Here is a 13,883-nt window from a genome sequence, read left to right as displayed (position 1 = left end):
ATTACATAAATTTAATTACATAAAAACAAGATAAAGAGGCAATAATAGGCGGCTTTATAGCTAAATAGCGATCTATATGGCTCATTTGTCAGGGCCACAGTTTCATGTTCAGGTCATATTTCCTTCTTAACGTTTTTTTTTTTTAATTGCTGATAATGAAGTGGTAACTCCGTCTGCGCTATCGGTATACATTAGCGGGGCACTAGTAAGGATGAAAGTAAGTTAGCCTATTATGGCCTATCATGGCATATTCCACAAGAATTAACTATAATGGTTTCCAGGGAATCCATCTAATAGTGTATATTGCTAGTTGTTAGACTCTATTACTACTAATTCATTTCCCTCTCCGCTTATAACCAACTGAACAAGTGGATTACGATCACATTGACCAGGTATTACAAAAAACAAAAATTAAACTATGAAATAGAATGGATGGATGCAGGTATCCTGGGAAAGCTAGACTACCTAATTAAAGGTTATGATCAAATAGTATGCTATCTGGAGGAGTCAAGAGCCTTGGACACCAGCGTGTATGTATAAGTTCAGTTGGTGCAGGTTGGAAGGTGAATGAAGCATGAGATCTATATACTTCACCAGAGGGAGACTTTGTACAAAAGGCGATTGCTTGGGTACCTCTGTTCCATTCGTGTTTCTACCGTGAAGCAGTTGTGTTTGCATGGCTGTGTTTCGGTTTGAAGGGTGGGATATGGTGTGAATTTACAGGGTACAGAGGAATAACATTTGAGTCCTCAGGAATGGCAACGCATGGGGGTATCATGGGCAAAACAGTATACTCAACAGAGTATACTGTTTCGCAACATAACAATTTATTTCAAAACATAACAATGTCCATGGTACTGTTCATGTCTATAGGCGACGGTTACCAGTTTCCATCAGGTGGGCCGTCAGCTTGTTTGCCATTGTAAGACATATAAAAAAAAACTTATGTATAGAGGCCTTTGGGCACTCGGTTCTTTCTTATTCCATAAGAGTCTTGGTATGAAGATAGATACAATTGTATAAAATATATTTTTTATCATCATCATATCAGCCTTTAACTGTCCAATGCTGAACACAAGCCTCCCAGTTGGGGGATTTTATCAGTAGTTACCACGCTTGGCAGGCGGATTGGCAATAATTGGCACACATAATTTTTATATAGGGCGTTAATTTAACCAATCAGGTATCAGTTTGGAATATGGTATACATTTTATATCTATCTGTTATGCTAGTTTAAGCATGCATTTTATTCTATGAAATTATATGCATTCTATGAAACAATTTTTATATTTAGACCCTAATTCTTGCATGTTTTGTCAGTCAATATCGAACTTTGAACGAGATTTTCTTTATCCTGGTTAAAGTTGTTCAGTTTAATGAATACGTAATATGGTTAGATTTCTATTAGTTTACTATTGAGTTTTAATAAATTTCATTTATATTTTACTATTATTATTTTATATATTTTACAATAAATGTTTTTTTTTACGGTTTGGATTAATTTTATCTTTTAAGTAATACAATTAGATAATATACAATATCATTAATATTGTATACGTATTCTTTTTAAATACCGCTATACAACCGTATGGCTGTCAAAACTATTTTTTGTGAGAATAAAACCAGTCCCACTGATTTACAATGTATATATGTAGTTCAATACACACACACACACATACAAGTTGGTCTGTCATAATGCTCTTTTGACCGCACCTTACTGTCTGTCCAAGAGTACGCATAAACATCGTAAAGTATGACCACCCCTCGAGTTTATAATTCGCAAACAAAGGCCCTGACACTTCTTTTTTATCATCCGGTTCTATTCAATGTAGCGATCTTTGAAGAGGTCCAGGATCCTATAGTGTGTTGTGACGTCATATTTTGTAATCTAACGAGCCGCGCTGTCCGACAATAAGTTGCGGCGGATTTGTCCTCAATGTGCGAAAATATAGCTTGCTCTGCATAAAAGCGACTTCAATCGTGAACATACTCATACACACATAAACACATACATAATATACAACACAGCACACACACATACACATATACAACGATAAAAGATGAGATCTTTCGTACGAGTAGATAAAGTACATTAGACTGAAAATATTTATAAATATGTAAAAATTTAAAACATGGAAACTCGTGAAAATCAATTTTCCATCTTACCACATTTTATATATATGTACATTAATAATACCGACTACTAAAAATTACTATTTTAATTGTCACGAAGTTAATATGGAAGCAAAACGGGAGTAAATTGTCATAATATTTTTTACAATCGATTGTAAAAAGTATTGTGACCAATCTACCAATGTAGTATATGCCACCTCCATATTATTAGCAACATTTTGTGCTTACGTTATAATTCGGTCATGTTTAACAGATTATATTATTATTTAGTCTCACACCGAATATAAAAGGCGCGTCTTTTGATCTCGTTTTGTAGGTATTATGATGCAAACTCTTGTCTGTCACACGTGTTGTTAGCTCCAATGAAAACGATCCAGGTGTTGCAAATTGATGGCTTTTTTTAAGAGTTACTGTACTCTCTTGAATAAATGTTGCTACAATTAATCTAGGTTTACTGTATGTAAGTCTAGATTAATTGTAGCACTGTGTAAAAGTAGTTGGATTTATTCGTACAGAGGCAAGGAAAGATGTAATAAGTAGAGAAATTAAATAGTTTACTATTATATTTACTTTTTCAAATCTGTGATACTTAACGATGTTACGATGATATATTAACTTATTTATTTTTGTATAATTTTATAAAAAAATAAATCTTCATATAACCAGCAGCATCTAGACCCGAACTATATGTTAGTGTGCACCCTTAGGGATGATAATGTTCTTGGATAAAAAACGTGTAAATTTTTCTGAGCACTGTCCAATTTAATCCCACGTCCATCTTAAATAATGATAACTCAGAGTTATTATGACGTATATCCGTCTCCCCAAAATAACTGCCGGGGGATGGGTGGGTGCAACCCAGTCAATGGAAAGTGTGTCGGGCGAGCCACGTCGTCGCCATAGTGGCGCGGCGTCGGTCCACATACAGCGGGATTGATATCGTATATTTTGTTTCCAGAATTTTGAAAATAACTTGTTGTTTAAAAGATTTTTAAAAATAAGTTTTTATATTCATTATTGTAATAAAACAAACAGAAATAATAATAATTGGAAATCTTGCAAGCAAAGGCGAACTTATCTTTAAAAGAGATTTCTTCCTGTCAACCTAACACAGTGATATAGAAAGTAGTGAGTAGGCAGTAGTAGTGCAAAACAGAACTGGAATAAGTATTTACAAACTTTAAAAATCAATTTATTTATATTTGTAAAATGCTAATACATGTATACAATATATACATATTAAATACATAAGAACACAATGATTATAATTATAATGCAATTCACCATTTTTTTACTGTGGCCATTTTAATAGATGTGATTTTGTTTCATGTTTTATCGTTACCTATTCTTCAAGCTCCTTCATTTACCCATAATAACACGGTTTACAAAATATGCACCATCTACCATTTTGTGGTAGCGGTCATTTCGAAAATATTACAATATTGTCCAGAACTAAAGGTGTATGCAAAATTTTAGAAGAATCGGTTAGGAGAAACTGGTTTTAATTCAGCTTGCAGAATTTAATCTAAATAAACTATATGTTAAATTGAAGAATTGCAATTTGAAGAAAAGTTTTTATTGTAATAAATAAATTCACTTACGACAATACTTAATAGGGTAGTCATGCAAATGTATTAGTCGACCGTTACTGTTGTAATGAACGTAACAGTCGACGTGTCCACTTTTGTACGAAATTTCACACCAATCCTTTCACCCGTGTATGTATGATTGAAGACAAACATTCAAATAAACCCATATCCTGCATTATTTAGGATACGAGTAATATCAGATCTTTAATTATTTAAAAAACTATTTCAAGGGTTTTTAATGTCTTGTCGTCAATTGTTGTATTATAGTAGCTATAATGCGACAGATATATTTGCGTGTAATGAAGGCGCCTTAGAAAAGCTTGACACCAGAGGGCAACATCCTCATGCGGGTTGTATTATTTTATTTTTTTATATATAAGTGGTAACTATCACCTATAGACATGAACAGTACCTGTGTATATATATAACATAGTATATTATGTCGCCCATAATACCAAATATTCCATTGCCATTCCTTTGGACTTAGATGGTATGCCTAAGTATTCTGTATTTTTATTGCTATATTCCACCCTCTAAACTGGGGGGAAAGGAAATGTTAGCACTGGAGTTTAAAACCTTATTGATAGCAATATGCCCTATTAGGTCGACCTCTACGTGGCTCCCCCTGGAAACCATCGTGAACAACCTTGTTGAATTCGTCACGATAGGCTAACTTGCCTGCTTTATCCTCACCTATCATTCTTCATTGGTGCCCCGCCGGTGTATACCGACAGCGCGGGTGGGTACATTCCATTATCACTCATTAAAAAAAACCCTCCAAACCGAAAACAGCCATGCAAAAACAAACTGTTTCACGGCAGAAACACGTATAGGACAGAAGTACACAGATGACATTTGTAAAAAGTCGTCCTCTGGTATTAGTAGTATATACTATATAAAATTCACATTTATTATTTTATGTTTTTTTTTGTCGCAGGTCACGTCGCCAAGGCCAGAGTAGTGGATCAACTCAAAAAAAGTTTTAAGCAATTGGACATCTCCAAGTAAGGACTTATAAACATGGTTCCAAGCATAATAATAGGGCTGTGATATAAAAAGAAATAATTAATTTTTATGGTTGTTATTATTTGAGGAAAGGGCACAAAATTTAAGCAAAGGATTTAGCAGTATATTTCGTAAGGAACAGGTATAGAAATAGCGAGAAATGTAGTAAGCAGTACCTTAGAAAGATGTAACACATTGTAGATTGAATGAAATTTAAATTGTAAAAAAATACCATGTTGTGAATACTTGTGGACTCAATAAAATAGGCTAAGTGTGAAATTGCACGCTGCATATTTTTGAGTGACTTCAAGAGAAAGAGTTTAGATTTTTTGTGATTATATTATGTAACTACGTTTTTAATTCTATACTGATTTTTACAATTGTCTTTGTAAATTTAGTATTCTATCCGTAAATTCAAATATTTTTTGTATTAGTTATCTATGAAATAATATGTTGTTCATCTAGATTGAAATTGCTTTTTCACGAATTAGTATGTACCTGTTTCTTCTAAATAAAATACACATTTGGGTTATTCCTTAGGACTTAACTTATTAGTAATAGGTTTGTTAAGGTTAATTTTTTACCTTGTTACCTATTGAGATGATGATGAGATGAAAATATGAGATTATTTTGTAATGAAAAATTTTATAAGTACATACTTGTTTATTTACATGCATTACTAATACCAATTAAGTTTTTGTGTTATTTTGTATTTAATTTAATACAGAATGATTTTATATAACTTATTAGTAATAGGTTTGTTAAGGTTGATTTTTTACCTTGTTACCTATTGAGATGATGATGAGATGAAAATATGAGATTATTTTGTAATGAAAAATTTTATAAGTACATACTTGTTTATTTACATGCATTACTAATACCAATTAAGTTTTTGTGTTATTTTGTATTTAATTTAATACAGAATGATTTTATATAACTTATTAGTAATAGGTTTGTTAAGGTTGATTTTTTACCTTGTTACCTATTGAGATGATGATGAGATGAAAATATGAGATTATTTTGTAATGAAAAATTTTATAAGTACATACTTGTTTATTTACATGCATTACTAATACCAATTAAGTTTTTGTGTTATTTTGTATTTAATTTAATACAGAATGATTTTATATAACTTATTAGTAATAGGTTTGTTAAGGTTGATTTTTTACCTTGTTACCTATTGAGATGATGATGAGATGAAAATATGAGATTATTTTGTAATGAAAAATTTTATAAGTACATACTTGTTTATTTACATGCATTACTAATACCAATTAAGTTTTTGTGTTATTTTGTATTTAATTTAATACAGAATGATTTTATATCTGTGATCGATGTCGTTTCATACCAAAATAGAGGCCATGTTGGCAACAAAAAGTAAAAATATTAATTGTATTGTGTACCTGGTCCTGGCTAGCAAATATATTTTCATGATATAATGTATTTTGTTGTCTGTCTGATCGAAAGAAATAATAATGATATTGAAAAATGTAATGAGATAGTTAAAATGATTTATTTTATATTTAATATGCAATTTATTAAAATATCATAATGATTTTTAAATTGGCAATAATTTTTTGTATGTAATTAAAATAAATTTCGCAAGCGTGTTGTAAAGACATTAGTTTTTTTTTTATTTAAAACATATTACATTAATATTTACGTTACCGGCTAAACAAAAAAGATGCATACTTTAAAATCTAAACGTAGAAGTCAAAGTGGTGCTTCTAATGTAGTTTCTATATATGAAAGAATTATTAAAATTGATTGAGTATTATAGATTGAGTAGAATATTTTTTAAGAACTGTACAAATAAACATACAAAAGATAAAATGTTTTTTTTTCTTCATAATTAATTAATTGTTCTTTTCTTAAATATTTCTTTATAATAATAATTTAGATTACTATTGCCCTATTTTTAATTATAGTATAAATAGAGCTGTTTGTTTTGTTTATTATTGCGTTTGTAAAGCTAACTTACTTTTTTGTTATAATTATAAAGTTTTTGATTTATTAATATGTATATTTTGTTAAGGGTACTAAAGTAGGTTTTTTTTATTCACTAGCTACTTAATAACGATTAATTGCTCAGTGTTATTAACAATAATAAAATTTTGCATAAAGGTAATCAATCGATGTTCTATTAGTGCTAAATGTGTTCATTATATTGTTCAAAGTTTTGATTTTTTTCTGTTAGAATTACTAAGTTTTTTAATTTATTATAATATATGTACTCGTATATTATGCTCCATTGAAAATATTTATTTATGGACATTAGAGTGGGATTTATTATAGACTGTACACTAATAACAATTGCTCAATTTTTTCTTTTTGTTATATAAGTTCTTAATAATTAATTTGTACATGTTACGTACGTGATTGAAGAGCTTTGTTTAGTATTTAATAAGTAGATTTTGAGAAAAACAAATCGCTGTTATTTACTAACTTAACTCTTTACTACTTCTAGTATTTAATGCTAATTATGAGTGTAGTTTTGTAATTTTTTTTTGTTATATATTGCTTCATTTGTAAAATAAGTTCCTAATCGTTAATATGTATACTTATATACACACGTTAAGAAGTGTTTAAATAAAAATTGTATACATTTAATAATAATATATTGTGATGAAATGTGTGTTTCATTTTTATATAATAATATTAAGATATTAATTATCTGTCGTAACTACATCGAATGTTTGTTGGTTGTAACGCTCTATTAAGAGGTCATCTCCTTATCTATATTTTTATTCTTTCTATCTATCTCTTGAAAAAGGATTTAAAAGGATAGAAGTGTTCTACGATTACATCAATTATCTGGTCGTTTAACTAAATTAATAACTAAATTAAAAAGGCTATTATTCTTATATTCTTATGAAAAACTAAACAAAGAGCTGTAGCTCTAACCATCGCATTGCGTAGGGAAAAGGATTGTTAGTAATGAGATTTAACAGCCCCTTTGCTAGCGATACACCCTGTCAGGTTGACCTCCACGCGGTTCCCCTTGGAAACAACGGTGGTTAATTCTTATTCAATTGGTCACTATGGGCCAACTGACCTGCCTTCATCTTCACCTGTTACCCTTTACCAAAAAACTTAAAAAAAAACCATCGCATTGCGAGGTCAATTGATACTCGAACATTTGATATTTTCACATAAATATTAAAATATACTTTGATAACTTTACAGAGATGACAGTTTATTTTCTATAACCCAGAAATTAATTTTATTTAGCATTGTCATCGCAAGCTATAAACTTGTATGTTCTAGAAAAGTTGCAAACGATATACAATCCTCCTGTAGATGAAATACACCCACGCGGTTTTCAGTACGTAGGCGATGCTAGGGTAAATACATTCGTAGTGTATTAATACAGCTAAGTCACTGAAAGTATGGACGGAGCAGCAGAGGCGCCGAGAGCCGGCCTTGGATGACGTCGCTTGTACAGCCTGAATAATATCAGTACGACAACGCTTTTAGATTTATTATCTTATGCTATTGTTAATTAAAATTAAGTCTTATGATAGTTACGTAAGGTTTAATTACTTCGATCAGATTTTTTAAAGGATGATAATGGAATATCATCCTTTAAACCCACCCGCTAACGGTATACGCTGGTGAGGCACCAGTGAGAGATGATAGGTAAAAATGAAAAGGCAGGTCAGTTAGCCTATCGTGATGACACCTGGGATTTAGCACGATGGCTTCCAAGGGGGACCACGTGGAGATCGACCTGACAAAGTACATTGCTAGCAATGGGACTAGTAGTCCGCATTACGGAGTTCGAGGTTTAATTTGTTCTAGGTTAGAAGAAATTTGTTTATTATTAATTAATGATACATTTAAAGTTGTTTACAATGCGCAGTTCGAACAGAAATGTTGAAAGGCAATAATAACAATTCACGACAAAGGATTAATAATACTGGCGAGGTGTATTACAAGTTACACTCATGGGTTCTATTTTGTATATTTTTAAATACTGTATAGTATATAAATATATTGTATAGAGTTAACACAGAATTATTGTAAAGATTATATACATTAAAATGTAAATTCCGTTAAATAATTAAATTGGATTATAATTACTAATTTCAGAAGGTATCAATTACAAGTGCTTGATAAAAAATCGTAACCAGTTGATTGTGCACTGTCAGTTTTTACTCTACAACACAATGCTCCGACAACGCACTGTTTAGCTACCAACATTATTATATTACATTTTTTGGAAAGATTTATTGTGATTACGCGTATGTCTGATCGTAAACTGCCAGTTGTACATTATTAATGAAATCTCTCGTTGTTATTTTATTGTTCTATAAACATTTCACTCATGTGTCTGCTTCGATTCGTTGCTATGCCTTAGCATATTCTGTGTAAGCTTTATTGGTAAAAGAAACTAGATCGGTAATCAAATTTATTTTTCAATTTCCGGTATTCATATATTTTAGATAAGTTTATGGGTATACATAGTCCTTATTTCTTACTGAGAGAAATATCAGTTTAATTTTTTTCTGAAAATAATATATATAAAAATAATATTTAATAATATAATGAAAAAATAAAATGAAAGAGACGCAAATGTAATAAGATAAGGTATCCAAATCAAAAATAAGTTATTGAAAGTTTTTTTTATATTATTTTATTATCTATAGATGCGTTTCAAGGAAATGGGCACGTTGTATTTATATTGTACCTTTTTATTAAGAAAAAAGAAAAAAAAAGTTAGTGAATTATTTGTAAGTAGATATTAAATCCTTCTCCAAATATATCATTACCTAGAACAAGATGTGTTCCAGTTATGATAATCTAGCGTATTCAAAATAAGTTGTTACATTATTTTTGTCACCCTTAACCTTTGCAAAGATTGCGTTCAGACTGTCCACGCGTTTCGTCCCGACATTTGGAATGCCGCCAATATTTCTTCATTCATGTTTTCTACTCTAACATAACGTTTAGTATTGTGAAATCTTTAAGTTATCGATTTTCTTGCATTTAAGGTAACGACGTACTTTGTACATAGTTTTTCTTATATATATTGATATTATTTTATATTCTTGTTATTGATTGGTACTCTCCACACATTAGGTGACAAATTATAAAACGGACATAGCAGGAATGTAGGTAGGCGTATTATTTTTGCTTCGGAAAATATACTGATTTTTTTATATATCACCGGATACTATATTGGAATTGGTCGTCTAAAACCAATTTCTTTTGACTTTTGACATTTCGGGATATAAGTTTTTTACTTAACGTCTTTCAATATTGGCACTAAGCCAATTACTCTGACGCAAGTTATGAAACAGATTCATAATTAGCATTTTATTTCTTCACAAACTTCTTTGATCCTGTAAATTTGAGTAAGCTACACTTAGAAACCTTATGTAAGCTATTGAACACTAATTGACTTTATTATATATTTTATTATTTATTATATATTTTTATGTCTAGTTTTTTAAAGTGTGTTATTTATAATAGTGTAAATGTGAATAATAAAGTATAAATAAATAAATAAAACATAAGTAAAGCCGACATAAAGAAATACATTTTTATGTTTATATATTAAACATATTACCGAGGCTAATAAATACTACAGCATGGAGTTCTTAAAAAATGGCGTATTAAGGTTTCTTAAGGGTCGACAACGCGCGCGTGACATTCCTGGTGTTGCGGGCGTCCACAGGCTACGGTAACTCCGTTTATCAACAGATAGGGCATATGCTTGTTTGCCACCATAGAAATATTAAAAAAACTTATTACTATATATAAAATGACCTATTTCAATTCTTAAAAACAAGAGGAGTTATGTTTCGTAAGGAAAAAGAGAAAAAAATCTCTTTGCAATGATCAAGCAATGGAAACGTAAACCTTAACCAGGACCCAGTTAGCAAATGAAGCGACTACGTTGCCGACTCATCATCCGCTGAAAATTCAATTCTTGACGGCGGAAATGAAAGTTGTGTCGGACCGTTTCTTGTTTATTATTTTTCCGAAACACTGATTGTGAAGTTTCAAACGATCCGTCGTTCATTTCAATGAAATTTAAAATTCCATTGATTTCAGTGTTGCTTTAAATTCAAGTAGCCACTACTAACTACATGTATTTTTTATAACTGATTTAATTTGAATTTATGTTGCATTTTTATATATGTTTAAGTATGTTACAAAGCTTTACTATTTTTACTACTGTTGTAAAGAAATTTGTGAGGATGTATGTACGGATAGGTGTTTACTATCTTTTTTTAAATGAAATTTGGTACATGGATATGTTATATATACCATATACATAACATATCTTAGGTTATAGGACACTTTATGTATTGATTCACGTGAACGAAGCCGTAGGATGTAGCTAGTTTTATATAAAAGTGTAATAGTAGTAATTCTTAGATAATTAATACATATCAGCCTTTAACTATCCACTGCTGAACCTAACCCTTTCCTTTGGGGGATTTTGCCTGTAATTGTTACGCTTGGTAGGCGGATTAGCATAATTAATTAATATTAATTGATTTTGTAATATTTTTGACGTATTTGGCATGTAGAAAACATAGGTTACTCTTTTTTCCGGTGACGAACGAAGTCGCGGGTGCAGCTAGTATGTATATAATTGTATTTACACTTTACAGAGACTGGAAGCTAAGGAACGGAAATGCAAACATGACGATAAAAATATGCAAAATCAAATCATACGCCCCATAAACTGATTTGTCTGGAGTCGCGCACCTGAAAATTGTTATAAAATTTTGCACACGAATATATCTCGATAATCGCATAAGTATCAATAATTTTTATTCTTATTTCTTTACTAATATTTCAAGTATAATAAAATATGCATAATAAAAGGAAGGGGCTCTTTTCCCATGGGTGCCGTAAGAGGCAACTAAGGGAATTAATTGGTTGAGGGATGGGCAGCAGGATTCCTCTTAAAACATCACCAAAGTCCAATCTTGCTGAATTCGTTGTCGTGAATTTCGGTTTACTTTTAGTGTTTGTGATGAAGAAGGACAAAGACAATTATAAATAACTATTGTTACGACAAACAAACAAATTCACTTTAACATATGTAATATTATGCTGAAATTATAGGTACGTACATATATTGAAATTGAAAGCTGATACTATTGGCTAAAAACGAAATCATTACCACTTAAATAATTAAAAATTGTATCCCACAAAAAAAAACCGACTTCAATTGTAGCATTACCAGTTATTTTGATTTAAAAATTAAACTACTGGATCGATTTTGATAAAATTTCTATGGAACAATCTGTAAGTATGCCTATCCTTTAGATGAGAAAATAATATGTTAATTCAGTTTAGATCTGACGGAGTAATGAACTAACAAACATAAAAAAAAAATATTACAAAATTGAGAATCTCCATTATTATTAAAGTCGGTTTTAAATAATAAATTTTAAGGAGATATGGTCGCACGGTGTTAGTATTGGGAATTTAATATTTTCTATGATTTTTTGACCCATATTTCTTTTACAACTGCGTTATACTTTTATTACTAAATTGTACTGGAATTGCGACGTAGTAAAAGATTAATTTTTAGGAATCCACAAACACCCGTGGGACTTATATAACTGCATAGTGGAAAATATCCCTGTGTGAATTATGATCGAGGCGAGAGTTGTTTGTAGCAGTGCGCCATTTTATCACATCCAGTCAACATAGCGAAAACAATTGTTTCCCAGTTTCAAATTTGAACTACATTTTGATTCTTTTTTTATAGTTCACTAACTTTTTTCTTTTTCTAGATTATAGCTTTGTTTTATGAAATTCAGAATTGCAAAAAAGCTGACATCCCACCTGACGGAAAGTGTTAACAATTAATACTATGCAGAGAGTAATCACTTTTTTATGTAAGAATCAGCACTGCCCCTTATCGACTTAACTGGAAAATGAATCTATGCAACCATCTGGAAATATCAACACAACAAACATTATATACAAGTGATCATAATTATGGGAGTGCTATATGACAATACATGAAGAATATTGATGAAACTACAAAAACCTATTTCATTTGACTTCTTTTGTGTGTTTTAGATGTTCATTTGTTGTATGAAATGGTTACCACTTTCTGTGATCATCTCATTTAATCTTTCCAGTTTTATTAAACTTAGTTTATGTATTCTGTTCTATATAAATATGGTCAAGTGACAATATAATTAAATAAATTAAATCTGTTATAATGTTATTCATCGAAATTTCCGTAAAGATGTTATATTAGTTAAGAGGTGAGACTAACAAGTTATCGACAAAATTTTCATCAAACCTTATTATATATTCATTGTTATTCAAATCGTTATCTCAAAATGTTTATTAGTTTAATGATTATTTTATTATGTGAAACCACAAATTTCCATATTATCGACACTGGAACGGTAGAGTGCATAAAGTAACATTTAGTGAATTTTACAGAAGATAAAAAAAAGCATTAGAAAAATGTTGAAAATAGCATAGTGTTGAAAACTTTAAAAAAAAAATTTAAACAAGTTTGAAATATTTTATGGTATGGTATTTGTTATTATGGTATTTGTTCGTGCAAAAAGCTTGTGACCAATAAGCTTGTGTTTAGTTTTAATCAAAATAGCAAAACGTTTTATATACAGTTTTAGTTTGTTTATTTATAACACAGGGGGCAAACAAGCATGCAGTCCACCTAATGGGAAATGACTACCGTCGTCCATTCGCACTCGCAGCACCAGATTAATTTCATATTTGTTGTCGGTCTTTTAAAAAGGATTATACTCTTTTCTTTAAGGTTACGATTTCGTATTGTATCAGAAATACTGCTGCTGGAAGTTGATTCCAAAGCGTAGTTGTGCGTGGAAGAACGTGCCTTGAGTAACGCACGAGTACCGCCACTCATTCAGATGGTTGGAATGGAACTTTAATTTGTGGCGGGTTGTACGGCGACGAAACTAAGTAGTAGGTGTCAATCCGAATAATTCCTCAGAACACTTCTCATGATATACTCGTTAAAAATCCATAGAGATGCAACGTCTCTATGCAGTTTCAGTGTATCGAATCGGATAGTAAGGCATGAATAATTCAAGTAAATAACTAAGAAGTTAATTTTTTTGTAAGAAAATAAGTTAATGTGTAATAAAATAATTTCGTAAAAAATGTTGCTGATAAAACTCT

General features: G+C 30.6%; 1 protein-coding gene across 2 annotated transcripts in view; it reads left to right on the top strand.

The window, feature by feature from the left end:
• LOC113509604 (RNA/RNP complex-1-interacting phosphatase) overlaps positions 1-7,311 on the top strand; it is a 100,193-nt gene extending 92,882 nt beyond the window's left edge. The window contains exon 10 of one of the 2 annotated variants that reach the window (XM_031910916.2): positions 4,660-7,311. In XM_031910916.2, coding sequence (XP_031766776.1) covers positions 4,660-4,708 — 49 coding nt within the window. In that variant the 3' untranslated portion in view covers positions 4,709-7,311. The remainder of the gene's footprint in view (positions 1-4,659) is intronic. The other variant, XM_026892963.3, reaches the window with a different exon arrangement.
• The last annotated feature ends 6,572 nt before the right edge of the window (positions 7,312-13,883 follow it).

This window comes from Galleria mellonella, unplaced genomic scaffold (genome assembly GCF_026898425.1).
Source record: "Galleria mellonella isolate WM207_F2 unplaced genomic scaffold, CSIRO_AGI_GalMel_v1 utg57, whole genome shotgun sequence".
NCBI lineage: Eukaryota > Metazoa > Arthropoda > Insecta > Lepidoptera > Pyralidae > Galleria > Galleria mellonella.
Note: the sequence above shows the minus strand (reverse complement) of the source record. Positions and strands in the feature narration are given on the sequence as shown.